This window comes from Sus scrofa, chromosome 9 (assembly GCF_000003025.6).
Source record: "Sus scrofa isolate TJ Tabasco breed Duroc chromosome 9, Sscrofa11.1, whole genome shotgun sequence".
NCBI classification, from domain to species: domain Eukaryota; kingdom Metazoa; phylum Chordata; class Mammalia; order Artiodactyla; family Suidae; genus Sus; species Sus scrofa.
In genome coordinates, this window is record NC_010451.4 from 56,615,901 (window position 1) to 56,635,577 (window position 19,677).

General features: G+C 50.0%; 1 protein-coding gene across 7 annotated transcripts in view; it reads right to left on the bottom strand.

Moving 5' to 3' along the window:
- Positions 965-19,677, bottom strand: part of NFRKB (nuclear factor related to kappaB binding protein) — a 39,204-nt gene continuing 20,491 nt past the window's right edge. For 2 of the 7 annotated variants that reach the window (XM_021063150.1, XM_021063148.1), the window contains exons 13-26: positions 17,862-17,941; positions 17,708-17,751; positions 14,401-14,461; positions 13,536-13,710; positions 12,663-12,769; positions 12,192-12,315; positions 11,936-12,015; positions 11,604-11,824; positions 11,241-11,505; positions 10,441-10,653; positions 7,106-7,873; positions 3,337-3,443; positions 2,434-2,569; positions 965-2,320 (exon numbers count right to left, since the gene is read on the bottom strand). In XM_021063150.1, the coding sequence (XP_020918809.1) occupies positions 2,195-2,320; positions 2,434-2,569; positions 3,337-3,443; positions 7,106-7,873; positions 10,441-10,653; positions 11,241-11,505; positions 11,604-11,824; positions 11,936-12,015; positions 12,192-12,315; positions 12,663-12,769; positions 13,536-13,710; positions 14,401-14,461; positions 17,708-17,751; positions 17,862-17,941 (2,507 nt within the window). In that variant the 3' untranslated portion in view covers positions 965-2,194. Of the gene's footprint in view, positions 2,321-2,433; positions 2,570-3,336; positions 3,444-7,096; positions 7,874-10,440; positions 10,654-11,240; positions 11,506-11,603; positions 11,825-11,935; positions 12,016-12,191; positions 12,316-12,662; positions 12,770-13,535; positions 13,711-14,400; positions 14,462-17,707; positions 17,752-17,861; positions 17,942-19,677 lie in introns of all 7 variants that reach the window. The other 5 variants (XM_021063149.1, XM_021063144.1, XM_021063151.1 and 2 more) reach the window with 4 other exon arrangements.

Genomic DNA, 19,677 nt, shown 5'->3' on the forward strand with positions numbered 1-19,677 from the left:
TAAAATTAGGGGGTAGGGTTGAGGCTGAACAAATTACGAAATCATTTGTTAAGGAAATTCAGAAGGGGTTTGTTTTAACCAGCAATAAACACCAGAGACAGGATCCCTCAAATTTCTACCATCCCCTCATTCGGAAACCATCACACGGACTTTTGACGTGAGATGTGCCCTAGGAAACAACGCCATGCAGAGGCACTCTCCTCCACTGGGTCCAAGGCCAGGATGTGTCCTTCACCGCAGCCTCTGCCTCTCTCCGTTACCAGTCTTTTTAAACGACAGCCCCCTTCCACCCATGGAGAGCTCCATCTTACCGCTGCCAATCCATCCCGTGCTCTGTAATCCGGGCTCACCACTCCCAGCTCTGGATGGTCAGCACGTCTCAGCAGGACACACCACGGCCCCCTCCCCGCAGGAAGGCAGCAGCCAGGGCCCCTGACTCAGCATCAGAAGGGTGCATTTACATCTCGGTTCTCTTTAGCTTTGGCTCACTCTCGCATTTTCTCATAGTTAAAACAGGGATGATGTCTATTTTATAGAACTGCTTTAAGAATTAAATGTCTGTAAAACCACTGTGTATTCAGCCAGCTGCTCTAACCTTCTCTGCACCTCTGCAGCTTGCCTAATCACTCAACTCCCACCAGCACCCCCTCTACATGAAGTCATTCCAATTCTTGGCCCTCCAACTCCACTTTCTCACCCAGACCCCATCAAAGATCATCACTAAATTTCCATGGGTTAGAGATTTTTTTTTTGGCTAAGCCTACAGCATGTAGAAGTTCCAGGACTAGGGATCAAACCTGAGCGACAGCAACATCAACGCTGGATCTTTAGCCCACTGAGCCACAAGGGAACTCCCAGAAACATACTTAAATAACCTGGATACTTTCAAGACCGATAGAGAAGCCCTGTCACTGCAGAAAAGCTTTACCGTCCAACCCCTGCTCCAACACGAAAAAAGCAGATATCGTTAACAACCAGTGCTTTTAATTACATTTTAAAATGTCATTCTGAGTGCTGCCTGTAGCTTGATGAAGGCTGAAAACTGAAACAGCCAGGATCAAATGATTGTAAATCCAGATCCACCTCTTCTGTGGCCAGTGCTACCTCGTAGCCACAACCCCTCCTCTTCCCGCCTCCTTACCCCAGCGAAGAAGTGAGCAAAGTGTTACTTAACAGGCCACTTGAGAACTATTTTGGGCGTGAGGCCACATGGTCTCTATGACACTACTCAGTTCTGCCTTCTAACTAGAGCAGCCATAGATAATACATAAATGAAGGGGCGTAGGCAATGTTCCCGTGTAAAATTTTATTTATAAATAGGGTAACCCAAGGTGTTTGCTGACTCGTACTCTGGTGCAAAGCAAAACGTATAATCTCTGAACTACAGTGAAGTCTGTGCTGCAAAAGCAGCATCTCTGCTGGCGTTTGCCCACTCTGTCCACTGGTCCCGGACTTGTGTGTGGACAGGCTTGCTTAGGAGGGCAAAATCAACAGGCAAAACCAGCAGATACAGACCACCATCAAGATCCTGACACCCCAACTTTAAGAGCTGCTGCCAAACTACTCCCGTTTGGGGGAACCCACTCCCTCACGCCCCACATTTCTCCCCCATCTTACAGCCTCTCCATCACCATGCAGATGGCAAGTCAGCCACCAACTCACTGAGACTCTTACTTTTCTCTCATTCTGGTCAAAAGAACAAGTATAATAGGTCTGGGGCAGGCGTAGAGGTGGGCCAGGTTTCTACCTGATAAAGATGTACAACAGGTCTTTTGAAAAAGACCTGTTGCATAAAAACATTTGGAAACAGAACTTGGACCAGACCACCAGTCACAGAGAAGACCAGAAGCTCAATGCAATCCCCCGCCTGGCGTGAGGCCCATTCATCGTCCACACAGGGTGTAACCGCCCACCCACCTGCCTGCCCTCAGGGCCCTGCTCTCAGAAGACAATGTGGCTTGTGTGACCTCGACAGGCTCACACAGCCTCACTAGAGAAGCTTCTCCTGGACTAGATACAACAGACCTCAGAAGCCCCGTGAACCTTTCGCAGCGCACTCCCCTCGGGGCAGCAGCCGTGCCATCATCCCACCGCTGGCCTTCCTGAGGCACGATGCAGCCGCCTGGCTCCCTCCTGCCAGCCAGGAGGGCCGACTGGGTGTGGCGTCCACAGCAGCCGTCCTCCTCCCTCAGCATCACTGCTGCTCAGGTGCCTGTTTAGGAGATGGAGCTGTGGTCACGACGACAGTGGAGACCGCTTTGGAGGAACCAGAGGCTGTTCCCTGTTGAAGATGGGATGCGGGGACAGTCTGGATGCGCACCTGCGTGCAGAGAGAGAGGGTCAGGTCCACAGATGGCAGGCGGGCTCACCAGCCAAGGGCAAGAGGCAGAGAGAGAGGAGAACCGGATGCGGTGACAGCTGCCTGGACCTCACCTGTGTGGCCTGACCTTGCTGTTGAAGCTGCTGCAACTGCTGAGCAGTGAGGAAACTCACCGGCTTGTTGCCGGCAATGAGCTTGGTACCCGCTGGCATGGTGGTAAGGATGATGTTGCGGCCCAGCCCACTGAGGCTGCGGAGGGAAAGCAAGAGTGAGGCACACGATGGGGCAGGGCACCCTCTCTGGCCCAGAGAGAAGCCAGGCGCTGGAGGAAAACGGGGAGGTCTGGTGCCCAGAGAAAACCCTTGCATTCTGGACCGAAGTGGAAACCAGCTGGTGAGACCATCTTTCTTCCAGCGCCTATGCTTCCCAGGTCAGAGGAAAGAGGAGGGCCAAAGGTTCCCAGGGCTCTGGATGCAATGGCCCTGCATCCACACGGCGATGGGCAGGGCCCCGGGCTCCTGACCAGAAACCAGCTCCCAAAGCAGCTGCTCTGAGCCTAGCAGACTGTCTTGTCACACCCTTCATCCTTGTCTAAGTCAGAACCACAGTAAGCCCAGGCTCCCTAGGAGGCCCTTACCCTCTGAGCCATCACACCACAGGGCTCCCACGTCAAGGCAAGGCCTTTTCTAACACCCACTCTGGGAACTACCACCTGGGCTATGTCAGCACCACCCCACCCCAGCACCTCCTGTGCCCTTCCCTGCTCTTTCCTCAGAGCACACAGCACCACCCCCGGTGGTATTTCACCCTCTCTCTCCCCACTCACTCTATGGTATAGGCCTGAAGACAGGATAGACTTCTATTTCAATTCCTGCTGTGTCCCCAGCACCAAAAATAACACAAGGTGCTCAAAGAAACACTGCTGAACACAACGAAGGAACCCAGGACACCAGCCACCTTCCTGTCGTGCCCAGAAGTCTCCAGTGGCCCTGCCCATCCCTCACCACAGCACTTACTTGGCCCCGAGGTTGCCTTTGATGATGGGGGCTGTGACCACACTCTTGCCCTTCATGGGCTGGCTAATGACAGACAGGGGAACCGTGATCCGTGCGGGCAACTTCCCCTAAAGAGAAAAGGCTGTCAGGTTAGGGACAGGAGGAGGTAAGGACCACCGTCCAACATCTCCTAGGGGCTGTGCCAGCCCAGGGTCCCCCTGCCGCAGCTGGGGCTCACGTCTGCGCTCTACTGAGGATCGTCTGGTCGGGGAGCCTCTCTTTCCTGCCACTGGAAGCAGAGCACTCACTGTCTGCTGCCATCAGGAGAAAACATGCGCCTGAACCACAAAGGGAAGCAGCTGAGCTCTCAGACGGGAGAGTCTTACTCATCCAGTTACTCCTGACACTGGGACAGGGTAACCATGTGGAATGACTCAGGGAGGGCAGAGTTAATACAACAGGTGCATAATTGCTGCTCCCTGGAGCAGGCGCACTGTTTGGGAGCTCAGCGCAGGGCAGGTTCCCCAGGTGCTCTGTTTCTCCCAGAGATGAGGGAGGTTAGTCAGGCACCACCAATAATAAACTCAGCCAAGTGGAAAGTTCAACCCCAGCTGGCAAGGCCGAGGAGAAACACAAAAGGATGGGGAAAGGCCTGGTGTCTTTGGGGTTACACAGGATGGCTGGGCTCCCATTACTAGATCGGCCTGTTTTAAGGCTGCTGGGTCTTTAACCCTTGACTGGTAATAAAATTATATTTACATACAGTAAAAACCTTGTATAAATCTGACTTCAAAGCATCCAGGGAGTTCCCGTCTTAGCGCAGTGGAAACAAATCTGACTAGGGACCATGAGGTTGTGGGTTCGATCCCTGGCCTTGCTCAGTGGGTTAAGGATCCAGCGTTGCCATGAGCTGTGGTGTAGGCTGGCAACTGTAACTCTGATTTGACCCCTAGCCTGGGAACCTCCGTATGTCCTGGGTGCGGCCCTAAAAAAGCCTTCAGGAGTAAACCTACATCCCAGGGCACCACCCAGGTCTCCAGATGACTTAGTGTGTAGCTCATTAGAATGCACTGTCAGCAGGCAAGAAAAAATGGCCTGAAGGTGCCTCCAGGTGAATCTACTACGGCTGTATTTTCTTAAGAATGTCTGAACTGCTTAAAACATTTCAGACCAGCAGTCCATCAACCGGAATTATCCCTTCCTGAACTAGCCTAAACAGCTGACGAGACAGGGAAAAAAGAGCACCATTCAATACCTCCTGCCCCACCAAATGCTCTTGGGTTAATAGTTACTCAGATTGATGACCACAGGGAAGATGCCCCTGGATAGGCCTTCTGGTGTTAGAAGGACTCAAGAGAAACAGAAGAGGATCAAGCAAGCACTGTTTGCTTGCTTCCTAATTTTAATCTAATATGAGAACCTAAACAAACATTTCCTTTAAAACCACAGGGTGGTTGGCTTTTCCAACATACGTCCTCCTCCCTTCATCACTCTGCATCTTTTCCACATTAGCGAAGTTTCATGGCACGGCTTGCTTAGAAAAGTAAGACTGTTTTTTTGTTTGCTTTTTAGGGTCGCACCTGCAGCACACGGAGGTTCCCAGGTTAGGTGTTATACTGTCCAGATACACTTACCCTCCAGAGCAATGCCCTTTATTTAAAAGCTCAAGAATAAACACATGCACCCAGAAACACACCTGCTGATATGGGAATCTGGTTTATGATAAAGGTGGTACTTCAAATTGTTGGGGAGAGATATACTAGTCAGTGATGCTAGAATAATTTGAAAAATATAAAATGAGATCTATGCCATATGCCATTCACAAAAAAAAAATACACTTAAAATGGACTTTTCAGTTATACTTTTCCTAAAACAAAACAAAACTCTAAAAATACTTTATGAAAATGAATGCTGACACCTTTGTAACCCTGGGAGGTTAGAGCGGCACAAGACATGAAACCCAGGAACCATAAATGGAAAAGTTGACGGATGTAATCTGATAAAATACCTGTAGAGCAAAAGGCTTCATACGCAAGGTTAAAAAGTGACAGACTAGAAGGAAATACTTTCTACACATATAAGAACTAACATAAGGATAATGGTTGGTGCCAGCTCCCACAATGTGAAAAGGCCAAATACCCCAGAAGAAAACTGGCAAAGACCGATTCACACCCCTGAAGAGCCTACACCAATCACTGGATGAATGGATGCCCATCCTCACTGAGGATCAGGGAGAGGATAAAAAACTCTATTTTCACCAGTAAGATAAGGACGTAAAGTGTGGGAAAAAAAAAACCAAAAAACGAAAAAACCCTCAGGATATCCAGCACTGGTTAGGGTATGTGGGAAACAGGACACTAGCTGATAGGAGTATAAGCTGATATGGCCTTTTTCCTAATAAAACTGGAATATAAGAACTTCCATTATGTACACCCCCCAACCCCTTCCAGGGACCTCCCCTCCAAAACACACACGTTCACACACATTCACTATAGCGCTGGTTTTTAACACGATATCACAATATCATTAAAAGGGCATAGTAGGTATTCCCGTTGTGGTGCAGCAGAAACAAATCTGACTAGTAACCATGAGACTGCGGGTCCAACCCCTGGCCTTGCTCAGTGGGTTAAGGAACTGGCACTGCCGTGAGCTGTGGCACAGATTGCAGATGTGGCTCGGATCTTGTGTTGCTGTGGCGTAGGCTGGCAACTGTAGCTCTGATTAGATCCCTAGAGCTTGGGAACCTTCATATGCTGCAGATGTGGCTCTAAAAAGGAAAAAAAAAAAAAAAGGCATAGTCAGTATCTGCGTAGGATCTAACAACCCCCAAGACATATTTTTATTTATTTATTTAGCCTTTCTGCCATTTCTTGGGCCACTGCCACGGCATATGGAGGTTCCCAGGCTAGGGGTTGAATCGGAGCTGTAGCCTCTGGCGTACGCCAGAGCCACAGCAACGCGGGATCCGAACTGCGTCTGTGACCCACACCACAGCTCATAGCAACACCGGATCCTTAACCCACTGAGCAAGGCCAGGAATCGAACCCGCAACCTCATGGTTCCTAGTCGGATTTGTTAACCGTTGCACAACAGGAACTCCCAAGACATATTTTTAAATAAACAAGGCAAATCACAAAATAACATAGCAATTGAGGTCCCTCATAGAGATTTAAAAAAAAAAAAAAAAAAAAAAACTAGGTGTATAAGTATGAAGATGCTCAGAAAAAGAACGAGGAAGATAAATGCCAAATTACCACCAGTCATGAGCCCTCCAAAGGGGGAATCAGAGGATAATAAAAGAAATTTCCTATCTACTCTATCTACATCTCCACTGTTTAACACTTTTTTTAAGAACATAAACCTGTACTATACTTTCATAAATTTGTTTCGAAATTAAACAACAAAGTATTTTAGAAATAAGCTGGTTTGGGAGATCCTGTCATGGCTCAGTGGTTAGCGAAACCGACTAGGAACCATGAGGTTGCAGGTTCGATCCCTGGCCTCACTCAGTGGGTTAAGGATCTGGCCTTTCTGTGAACTGTGGGGTAGGTCACAGATGTGGCTCAGATCCCACGCTGCTGTGGCTCTGGCGTAGGCCAGTGGCTACAGCTCCAATTCAATCCCTAGCCTGGGAACCTCCATATGCCACAGGAGCGGCCCAAGAAATGGCAAAAAGACAAAAGAAAAAATAAATAAATAAGCTGGTTTGGGTCAAATGAGGTGACAGACTGGGCTTGGAGTCGGCACTCCTAATGAGAAATTCAGTACTCATCAGACTAACATTACTCACGGCCTGGGACGTGGAGACAACCGTGGTGCTAACAGGGACCTGCCGCACGGCGGGGGCTCCTGCCCCGATGCTGATGGGGGTATTGGCAGCCCCGGAAGCCACAGCCACAGTCTTGGACACAGCAGCATTCACGCTGGGCAAGGACACTGCGGAAGTATGGACAGTTCCAGACCCGCTGGCCACGGAGGCCCCTTGCTTGGCGTGAGCAGCCACTGTGATGGTCTGGCCTGCCTTGGGAGGCATCACGCCCAGGCCCTGCACGATGCGGATGGTGGCAGCCGGTTTTGCCTCAGAAGAGGCCACTGTGCTTTTCCCCTTCTGGTCTGCCACACTCACACCCAGTGCTGGCATCAAGCGGAAAGCAGAACTCGAGGCTTCTGTTGGCTTGAGGTCAGGAGTCACTTTGACCACAGTGGTCCCTGCTGGAGTGGACGAAGAGGCACTGGCTGGACTGGCCTTGGCAGGGCTGTCAGCGGCATGGACTGGAGTGGAAGTGACATGTAAGGTAGCAGAGATGCCTTTGCCTGCAGTGCCACCTCCTGTCCCAAAGAGGTCCTGGGTCAGTTTGACTGTGGTGACCTGGGACTTGGCCAACGTGGCCATCATGTCTGGAGTAATTCGCAGAACTGTCTGGCCTTTGGCGTCCGTGGTGATGGAAGAGGGTGGCAGACGCAGAACATCCTTACCCTGGATACGGAAGTTAGTGGCTGTGAGTGGGATGCTGCTGCTCGCCTGGGGCTTCACGCCAAGCTGCCCAGTGATCGCCACCTGGAGGAGAAGGAACAGCACTGACACAGTGTTCCAGAGGCTGAAGTGGTTATGGAGAGTGACTGGGAAACCTCCACTGCAGGAAATGCACTTCATATATTTTTCTTTTTATTTTGAAAAATGGAAAATACTCACTCAAGTAGAGAAGAGTCTAATAAATCCACGTACCCATCATCCAGCTTGAAAGGTCATCACACTTGGCCAATTTTGTTTTATCTAATCTGCCTCACTCTTCAGGGGGAAGGGTAGGAATATTTTGAAGTAAACCAATAAATATCATTTCGCTGATGAATACATTCGTCCCTCAGTACCCCTGGCTACTCAAGTCCCTTACATGAAATGGTGAAGTCAGCCCTCCATACCTGCAGGTTCAAAATAATTCGATCCACAGTGGGCTGAATCTGCATATACAGAACCCAGGAAAGAGGGGGCCGACTGTGCTTCTACATTTCTCTAACCTAGAAAAGGACTTCTACATTAAAAAATAATCACCGATCGCCTAATAACCTCCAATAAATATTACAATGTGTACTCACACTTCCCTTGTCTCAAAGATGTCTATTTATGGCTGCGCCAACCTTTACTTGGAGAGCAGCTGCATGGCGCCAAAGATATAATAAGCTCTGGAGCCTGACTCCCTGGGTTCCTAACCCAACTGCTGCCTCGGGCCGATGTCCATGTGTAACAGGTGCAACCCTCCTAGCCAGGGGGGCTCTCCCTGCCTCATGAGCCACCTGTCTCCTGGACCACTCGCTGCCACCAGAATGCAGTTCCCATCCTAAAACACAAGCCCTGCTTCACTCACATCCCCACTCCAGCCCCAGTTCTCTGCTCTCTTCAAAGACAAGACTGTCTAACAATTACCCACAGTCACTGTTTCTGCTTCCTGGTCTCACACTCTCCTTTGAACCTGTGCCCCAAAGGCCACAGCCCACTGAGCCCAGTCAGGTTCACTTATCCATGTCTGCAGAGTGGTCCATTCTCTGGCCTCGCCTCACTCACCTTCACACACTGATGCCGGGGCTGACCTCGTAAGCACACTCGTTTCTCCCAGTCTGTCTCACACCTCAGTGTTCCCTTCCATCTCAGTCAATGACAGCACCATCCAGCCAGGCACTCAAGCCCAGAGCCACAGGGTCATTCCTGACCCTGCATTCAAACCACCAGGCAATCGCACTGCTCTGCCATCAGCCCCACCCTCCAATCCTAACACCACCCACCCGCATGGCTGCAACTCGCTCCCACCCGAGTTCCCCGCTCCCACTCTTAGACCCTAAAGTCCACTCTGTGCAAAAAAGCAGGGGGTTCCGTAAAGCAAGTTATCCTGGCTCACGATCTTTCAACGGTTCGCATCACATTTACGTTAAAAGTGAAGTGTGACACGACAAAAATCGGCAACCTCGCCTTCTGACACTTTCATGCTTGCTCACAAGCTTCGCCCACAACAGCTTTCTTATTGTTCCTCAGATGTCCTCCTGACTCCAGGCCCTTTCACCTGTTGGTCCTCAGTCAGGAATGCCTTACCCCAGACAAGCACAGCCCAGCACTCTCCTAACCTGGTTCACCTCTCCCGCAGGCCCTCTCCCCAGACAGGCCTTCTCTGACCCCCCTCCAACTCCGCACACCCTCTCAACCCTCCTGCTGCCCAACTCTCATGGCCCTGCTGTACCTGACCTGGAAGTACTTGCTCGTCCCCTGGCTCTGACACTGAGCCTCAGGGAGGTGAGGACCTGGTCTGTGCGATGCACCCCTCAATCCCTAACTCTCTGGACGGTGCCTGGCACACAAAGAGCACTAAGAGTTGTTTGCTGGGAAAAAAAAAAAAAAAAACGTTATTTCTTGTTAGGGGTTCCACTTCCACATCTGTAAAATGAGGACAACAAAAGTGCCCACCCTGTGGCTTCTGAGAAGGACATTATTTAGTATGTGTACACGTTCAGCACGGCGCAGGCACATGCGAGGCACTCCTATCAGCACCCAATGCTACTCTGCCCAATAATTCCTTGCAGTTTAACAGTTATCCTCATAGCTGCACAACCAGAAAGTACAGGTAAGGTGTGTTCTACCTCTCTGAGTATAAACTGAAATACCAATAAAGTCCATCAAGTTATTCCATAGGATTTTTTTTGGGGGGGGGCGCTTTTTAGGGCTGCACCAGCAGCATATGGAAGTTCCCAGGCTAGGTGTCGAATCAGCTGCAGTTGCTGGCCTACACCACAGCTCACGGCAACGCTGGACCCTCAATCCACCGAGCAAGGCCTTATGGATACCAGTAGGGCTCGTTACTGCTCAGCCACGATGGCAACTCCCATAAGATTTTAACTAAGTAAATTTTCAGAGACGCTACTCCAAATCCAGCTCAGCTACTAAATGCTGAGTCAGGGAAACAGAAAAATACCCTCTTCGGCATCTACGAAGCTTGCACTGCCCTTGGTGGAAACTCAACCCTCAAAACACCTGTGAACCCTCGAAACACTTATGAAATCAAGGTCACAATCACCAAGTTCTCCAACTGTCCTTTAACTGTGAACAAGGAGGCAGACCCACCCGAACAGATGTCCTCCTACCTGCTTGATAATGTTCTGTCCTGTGACGTTCTGAATGACGGCAGCCGTGGGGGCACTCGGAGCCGAGCTCCCGGGAGAGCTGGTAGCTGGTTTGCTTGCAGGGTTGGCGGAGGCAGGGAGACTGGTCACCGTGAGCCCCGCCGGCCCGGGGCCAGGCCGCTGCACCGCAGCTGCTGCCGTCTGAGCTTTGACTGGAACGGTGGCCATTACTGTCTAGTTCAGGGCAGGAGACCAAGAGCTTAATTAGACCCTAAGATGCAGACTAGCAAAGCGGTCTCTAGCATGCCATTACTCATGAAACGTGCCTCTGAAATGCTTCTCATCGGTGCCGAGGGCTCGCCACTCACTGAAACAGACACTGCGGAGTTCTTAGTTTGGGTAAAACATCTTAATTTTCATAAATACTTCCACACTTAGCATCCCATTATATTCCTACACACCAATGGCAAATATCATACCCCTTTTACAGTAAAGGAAAATGAGGCAGAAGACCCTTCTCTAAAGCACACCGTTTGTAGCCTGGCTAAGGCTAGAGGCAAGAAGGAGCCTGAGGCTTAGAATCACAGGTCTGGACTCACATCCCTCCTCTACCAGGGTCCTGATGTTGCAATCCAGGGCAAATCACTAAACTTCTCCAAGTTCTGACTCCCAGCACGTAAACACAACTTATAACTTGCTTACCTGGCTATGAACATTAAATGACTTGTGTGATAAACATCATCAGAGCCTAGTCCTGGGTCCCAACCCAGACTGCCCACCAGACTCATCAGCCCAAGCCCAGGTCTGCTGTCCCCATTTACCTGGGGCACGACCTTGGTCTGTGTGGCAGTGGCCGGAACGCGGATCTGGGGTCCTGCTGGCATCTGTGGCAGCACTGGCCCTGCTGACTGCTGAGTGACGGCAGGAAGGCTGGGCTGGGCCACCACCCGCACCTGGGGGAGCCCTGCCGAGCCAGAGTGGCTCACAACACGGGCCGTGGCCTGGGAACTTGGTGGAGTCTGGCCGGAGGCCGGGGAAAGCATTGTCCCCAGCTGCGGCATTGTTGGTGAAGACACAAGAAGAACACTGTGAGCAATAGCGGGGAAACAGAAAACAGACAGCTTAGGACAGGGACTCAAAAGGCTGCTGGAGGGAGGAAGCTAGAGAAGCCAGAAAAGGCTTACCCTGAACTAGATTTCGCTGGTTCTGAGACTGGAGTGGGGCCACTTTTGCTCACTGATGGCACAGGCGGAGGGGAGATAGGGGTGGTGGGCAAAGCCGGAGTGGTGGGGGTCACGGGAGTGACAGGGGTGGGAGGCATGCTGGAGTCACTGAGGCTCATCTGGCTCTGCTCAGAAGGGCCACCGCCAAGGACCTTCATGGAACTCTCCTTGCTGCTGGACTTCTGTGAGCAAACGGGAGGGTACACACGCATGGGGGTCATGACGGCCCCTGCGGTCCTGGTACACCGAGCTGAGGGGAGGGCCGGCCACCGCCACCCCAAGAAATCACCTACCACCTTGGATGGGGGCTTGGGTTTTTGTTGAAGGGCTTTTCTGGCTTTAGCAGCAGCTGCCTGGGCTTGGTGGATCCGCTCTAAGGACAAGAGTGAGAAGCTTCAGCAACAGCTTGACCTCAGCACCGTAAGCAGAGCCAGGGCTACACCCCGCCTCTACATCCTGCCCCAGTGCCAGTGAGGAGAACAGAACTCGAGTGGAAAGTGGGAAGCAGCCCTGTCTGGCTGGGCACATGCGCCCGGGGGCCTCACGCACCAAACTCTTCCTCGCTTCGGTCACGATGCAGGTAGATCCACAGCTTCCGGCCAATGTCGTACTTCACGCACGGGTCCTTCTCGTAATGCAGCCGATCCAGGGCACCGCTCACCACTGTGTTCACCTAAGACCCAGACAACGGGGATGAGGGACAATGCACCCAGGCTGCAGAGGAACGCCACTGGCCTGAGGCACCGCTGACACACAGACCCCATCTCCCCAGGGCCCACCCCATCGCTCAGCAAAACGAGAGACGAGTCCTGAGAGATGTTGTCACACGAAAGAGAAGCTGAAGGAATGCTCTCGGCCTGCAAGGTCACTGGTCAGCACTGTTCAGATGTCTCAAGACAGCCTCCTTCTCTCTCTCTAGCAGTCTAAAATTTATGTTATCCTAGCTTGTATTTCCTTGGAAGCTTCCCTTGAAGCCACCCTGGAACAGAGCACAGCACGAGTATCCCCTCTGCTGCCTACCTGAGTGCTGGTGACATCGGGCGCCAGGAACTGGGAGTCCTTGAGCAGCTCGCAGATCTCCGCCCGCGTGCCCTCCCCGTTGGGCAGCCGCGCCGCCGCATCACGAACTGACACCAGAAAACGCAAAGTCAGCGGGGGCTGCTCTGAGAGTTGTCCCTCAAATGCTGGGGGAACCTCTGCCTCACGCTGACCTGGCAGCAGGCGGGCACTGCCCTCTGGGGGCAGCTGCCCACACGTTTCACACCTTCGGCCAAGGCTGAAGGCCCAGGGCAGAGTGGGTCCAGCAACACAGGCAGGACCAAGTTATAACTTGAACGGAAACACAGCACTCCTTTCCATCATGAACAAGGGTAACAAACCGTAGTCTGTAACAGAAACTTCTCACCACAACCAGACAACACAAAATATCATTCCCACGCACCACTTCTGGGAAGTTAAGGGAGTTATAAGATCTGCCACTAGACCTTGCCATTTAACATCATAATAAAAACATGTATGTCTGCACCATAAATCTGTTTCAATAGTTTGATGACAATTTCAATATGACGGGTTTCTTTTGTAACTCTGTGCGTGCTACTTCAGGCATTTAAAAATGTAATTCTGAGAAGGGGTCCAGAGGTTACCATACTGCCAAAGAAATTCATGGCACAAAAAAAGGTTAAAAACCTCACCTTGAAGGGAATCCCAGTATGAAGGAAGCAAATTCCTACACAGGAGCTGCTTGGCAGCCTGTGAACAACCCTTTAATGAATGTAAACACGAGTTCAGAACCCTAACCCCAGGGAATTCCCCCTTCTAGTCCCTCCGGTTACAACAAGCCCCAGCCTTTGCTGGGAGTGGGGGGCATGAGAGGACAGCAGGAAGAAGGCGCACCCAGGGACAGGATGGTGACGTAGGCTGGCCGGTCAGAGCGGAGCAGCGAGTGCTCTCGAGCTTTGTTGAGCGAGGTCTCCTTGTCAAACACGCCCTTCACGGGCCCCACCACGGACTCGAAGCCGTGCATGCGGAAGGTGAAGGCCTTGTGGGGCTGGCTGTACCTGTAACGCTCCTGCCAAGAGAAGGAACAAGGCTCCTAATTCAGTTAATGGGGTTCTCTCCAGAGCCCCCAGACAGTAAGGGGCTGATCTGGAAAGTTCTTTGTTTTGGGTTTTTTGTGGGGTTTTTTTTTGCTTTTTCAGGGCCACGGATATGGCATACGGAAGTTCCCAAGCTAGGGGTCGAGTCAGAGCTAAAGCTGCCGGCCTACACCACAGCCACAGCGTCCCGGGATCCGAGCCATGTCTGCAACCTTCACCATGGCTCACGGCAATGCCAGACCCTCAATTCACTGATCGAGGCCAGGGACTGAATCCACATCCTCTCAGATACTAGTTGTATTCATTTCTGGGTCACAATGGGAATTCCCGATCCAGAAAGATTAAAACAAGAAGGAAACAGGCTATTGTGCCACTAGGAAGACTGACCACAGTGGGAAAAGGATGGTCCCAAAGGCCAGTCACTAGCAGAGGGATGGGGAGGTATGTGTTTTGCATCTGTAAGAAAAACGATCAAAACATTTTTCATTCCCTTCCTAACACCATCTCCACCCCTATAAAACAACCCCAACCACCAGAATAGCTAAGGTTAAGGGTGTGAGTTTCTTCCAAGAATCTGGACTCAAGGACAGTCAGGCTCAGGGCTTCTCTATGCATGGCCTCATAGGTGCAGAGGTTTACACAGGGTTCCAGCTTCTTCTCACCTGCTCCTGAAAAACGCGCTTCTCCTCTCCCGTGCTGGGCCGCACCACATAGTCAGTTCTTCTGAAACATAAAGAACTTTGGCTCTATCACCCCTTCTCCAGCTCCCAGAACCAACCCCTCTGCAAATAAGCGCTCTGTTCCTTAGCACTCTATTCTTGCAAAGGGCAGGAGTCCACCTTCCAGATTCCGCCAAGTGGCTCCTATTGATATTTCCACAATTACTTGATTCTTAGAAATCTAGAAAAAAGCTGACATTTTTTACCTGTTTGCAGTACTGTTGCCAAGTAAGCCTCATCTAAAGGCAACAAAGACTTCAGCTTGAGAGCAACAAAAGGACTTCACATTTGTAAGAGGATAAGGGTGGTTCTTGTGCTTCTTAGAAACCTGAGTTCCACATCCTTATTTACGTAAGGGGCAATGATTCTGCCACATTCAGGCTGGCCCTCTGTGCTGGTGTCAGTAGTCAAACTACAGAACCACACAGCAGCATCAAAGCAATAAGACCTTCAGGAATACATTCAACCAAGGAGGTGAAAGACTTTGGTTAAAGAAACTGATTACACAAATAAATGGAAAGATAATCCATGTTCGTGGATTGGAAGAATACTGTTAAAATGCCCCTATTACCCCAAATCATAATTATCTACAGATTAACGTAATCCTTAACAAAAATTCCAATGGCATTTTCCAAAAAAATTTTTTTAAAAATCCTAAAATTCGTATGAAACCACAAAAAGACCCCGAACAGCCAGAGCAAATCTCAGAAAGAACAAAGCTGGAAGCATCACATTTGCTGATTTCACACAATTACAAAGTTATAGTAATTTGGAAGAATCCAAAAGAGGAGTCCTCCTGCGGCACAGCAGGTTAAGGGTCCAGTGTTGTCACTGCAGTGCCTTGGGTCACTGCTGTGGCACAGGTTCGATCCCTGGCCTGGGAACATAGACATGAAACATATGGGGCACAAAAAAAAAAAAAAAAGTATGGTACTGGCATAATAATAGACACAGGAACCCGTGGAACAGAACCAGAGGGCCTAGAAATAAACCACTGCATACATGGCCAACTAATACTTGATAATGGAGTCAAGGACACTTAATGGAGAAAGGATAGTCTCTTCAATAAATGAGCTGGGAAAACTGGACAACCACATGCAAGAGAATGAAACCGGACCCCTATCTTACACCATTCACAAAAATTAACCTGAAATGATTTAGACTTGACAACACCTGAAACATACAACTCATAAAACATAGCTCTGAAGAAGCTCCTACGCAGTGATCTTGGCGATGATTTTTTGGATTTAATACCAAAAGCACAAGCAACAAAGCAAAAGCAAACAAATGGGACTACATCAAACAAAAGCTTCTGTAGAGCAAAGGAAACCATCAACAAAATGAAAAGGCAACCTAGAGAATGGGAGAAAATATTCGCAAATCTTACATGTGCTAAGAATATCTAAAATATTTAAGAAACTATTACAACTCAACAACAAAAAAGAAAAGAAAAAATATGATTAAAAAATGAGCAAAGCAGGAGTTCCCATCGTGGCTCAATGGAAACAAATCTGACTAGCATTCATGAGGACGCAGGTTCACTCCCTGGCCTTACTCAGTGGGTTAAGGATCCAGCATTGCTGTGAGCTGTGGTGTAGGCTGCAAATGTAGCTCAGATCTGGTACTGCCATGAGCTGTGGTGTAGGCCAGCAGCTGCAACTCCAATTTGACCCCTAGCCTGGGAACTTCCACATGCATGGGTGCAGCCTAAAAAGTCCAATAAAAAAAAAAAAAAAAAAAAAAAAAAGGGCAAAGCATTGTGATAATCTATGTAGGAAAAGAATCTGAAAAAGAATGTACGTGTGTGTATGTAAAACGGAATCAATTTGCTGTACAGCACATATTATCACAACACTGTAAATCAACTGTACGTCAATAAAACTTTAAAAAAAAAAAAAAGGGCAAAGGACCTGACGATATTTTTCTAAAGATAAACAGATGGCCAACAGGTGCCTAAAAAAGTGCTCAACATCACTAATCATCAAGGAAATGCAAATCAAAACCACAATGAGATTATCACCTCACACCTGTAAGAATACATGCTACCAAAAAGACAAGAAATGACAAGTATTGGTGAGGATGTAGAGAAAAAGGAACCCTTGTGCACTGTGGTGGGAATGTAAATTGGTGCAGACAGTATGGAAAGCAGTATAGAGGCTCCTCAGAAAAGTGAAAATAGAACTACCATGTAACTATGATCCAGCAACCTTACTTGTGGGAACACTTCTGAAACAAAATGAAGTCACCACCTTGAAGAGATATCTGTACACCCCATTATTTACAACAGCCAAGACATGGCAACAACCATGATAGATTAGTGTCAATGAATGGAGAAAGAAATGCTGTTTGTACACACACAGTGGAGTATTATTCAGCCATAAAAAGGAGGAAATCCTGACATTTGTAACAACATGGAAAAATCCAGAGAGTATTATGCTAAGGGGAATTAAGTTAAAGACTTACGTATGATTTCACTTACATGTGGAATCTAAAAGAAGCCTAACTCACAGAGACCAGAATGTACTTAGCAGGGGATGGGGGAACTTAGCAGATGTTGGTCAGTGTGTCCAAACTTCCAGTTATGAAAAGTTCTAGGGATCCAAGGACAGCATGGTGACTAGAGTCAATGACACTGTATCACAAACTGAAAGTTGCTAGGAAAGATCTTAAACGTTCTCACTACAAGAAAAGTACTGGTAATTATGTGAGGTGACAGAGGTCACAGATATACACCCATGTTAACTCAACACACTGTACACCTTAAACCTACACGGTGTTATGTCAATTATACTTCAACAAAGTTGAGGGAAAGGGACCATGACAGACTGGAAACAGGCACATGAGATGATACAAAAGCTCAGGAGGAGATGTTGAGAGACTGAATCCTGGCCTGTGTCCTGTCACTGACCTTCAGCGAGTCACAGCCTCACAGCTCTGTTTCTTTGTGGATACAGTGAGGAAGAGAGGCTGGATAAGCCACTCTCCAAGAGGCACTGCCGGAGGGCATGGGGAAAGCCTGCACTCAGAGGGGGTCACACCCCCCAGCCCCTGGGGAAACACAGCAGGCAGTGCGCTGCCCTCCTGGGGGGGGGGGGGGGGGGGGCAGGGAGGACTGTGGCACAAGGGTCAGTGGATCCCAGGATGTCTCAAGCCCACCACAGCTCTCACACACGACGCGTCAGCACAGCGGTGGTGGTGCTCAGACAATGGTTTCCTGGGGCACCACCCTCCATCCCAGCATTGTACTCACACCCGAGGAACAGGCGTCGTGGCATCTGAGCTGTCTTCATTTTCCTGCCGGAGGAAAGGGAAACAGTAACAGTTAAATAGACTAAAGGACCGTGGCTAACTCAAGGGTTCTGGAAGCCCAATAAGAAAGAGCTGGTCCTTCTTAACAACCGTACCTTACAGAAGGCCTGGTCTTTGGTTTCCAGCCATAGCTGGAAAAGTGCAGCTAATTCCTTTTCATTATCTTGGGACTGGCCTATTGGAAGAACAAAAAGGCAGAAAAACAATAACATGACCTAAGGTGTTACTCACGATCCCCCTTCCTCCTTACTTGCTGCATCTGTGCCAGAGAAAGAACCTGCCAGGACCTGTACGTGTACACCAGGTCCTGTGCACAGACTACCCCTCCATCTGGACCCCCACCAGACATCATTCACAAAAACTAACTTGATGTTAACTTAAAAGGTCCATATGGAGTTCCCATCGTGACACAGTGGTTAATGAATCCGACTAGGAACCAAGAGGTTGCAGGTTCGATCCCTGCCCTTGCTCAGTGGATTAAGATCCGGCATTGCCACGAGCTGTGGTGTGGGTTGAGGATGCGGCTAGGATCTCGTGTTGCTGCGGCTCTGGTGTGGGCCGGTGGCTACAGCTCCGATTAGACCCCTAGCCTGGGAACCTCCATGTGCCCTGGGAGCGGCCCTAGAAAAGACAAAAACAAACAAACAAAGGTCTGAATGGACAGCCATAGGGAGGTCTATCCAAGACCCTGACTCCTCAGTCAGGTGACCTGCATGGCCTCCTCCCTCCACTCCACCCCAGCCACTTACTTCCACAATCACAACTGGACTTTGCCATTTCCCCAAATGGCTCCATCTTCACCATGCCTAATCCAGCTTCTCAACCCTGGCGACACGTGAGAATTATCTGGAAACTTATAAAAGGGCCAAGCCCTAGGCCCCCACACAAGCAGTTAATTAGAACCCCGGTGGGTAAGGCCTAGGCATTAGCATTTTTAACACGTTTCCCAGCTGGTAGCAGCACGAGGCCAGAGCTGAGAACCTTTGAAGTCGCCCTTGCATCCTGCACTCTGACCAAAACAGCCTCCCCTCCCCGCACCTCTCCTGCCAATACGTTACCCAGACTCAACAGCACTGCCAGTGCAGACATCCCACTTCTCCAGTCCCATCAGCCCTCTTCCTTCACAACCCCCCCAAACTCAGCTCAGAGTCTACACCCACCACCTCAACAACACGCTCACCGACACAGTGATACCCTGACACCCGTCTCCTCTATTCCTGCATCACTCACATGGGTCAAAACTCAAATTCTAAACTATCCACCTTCCCTACATGCTTCAACTCGGGTAGGTGCTGGCTGTGGGCGGAAAAGCCCAGGGACAGGCAAACAACCCCTCTATGAGTGGACAGAGAGCCGTGTCCGCTGGCCCTCAAGCTGCCCGTGAGTGTCGTCTTCTCTGGACAAGGTGGTCCCCCCCTGCTCTACGACTGCCCCCACACCCTCAACCCCCTTCCCACTCATGGCGGACCTCCTTACTGCACACAGAAAAGCCATCAGACCAAAGCTCCCCACCTCCCGCAGTGAAGCCCACCCTCCCGCATCCATCCTCGCCACCCCCGGCCCGCCCCTAGGAATCCCCTTTGGGAGATTTGGCCTCTGCCTCCTGTCCCTGTGCCCTCCCTCTCCATCAACACTCAGTCTCTCTCAGTTTTTAAGAAAAAGTCCTCCTTAGCTGCCAGTCCCCCTCCGTCCCAGACTTCTTGACAGTACTGTCCACAGTCACCGTCTCTTTAACCAGGGGGATTGGGAAACGTTTACCTGACGGGCAGCACGTGCAGACCTCACGGTGTACGTGAAGGGCAGCAAACTGCTTTTGTAAACCAAGTTTTGTGGCCATTCTAGATGTACTGTCCATGGCTGCTGTGCACGGAGTGGAGCTGAGCAGCTGCGACACGAGCTTGTGACATATTA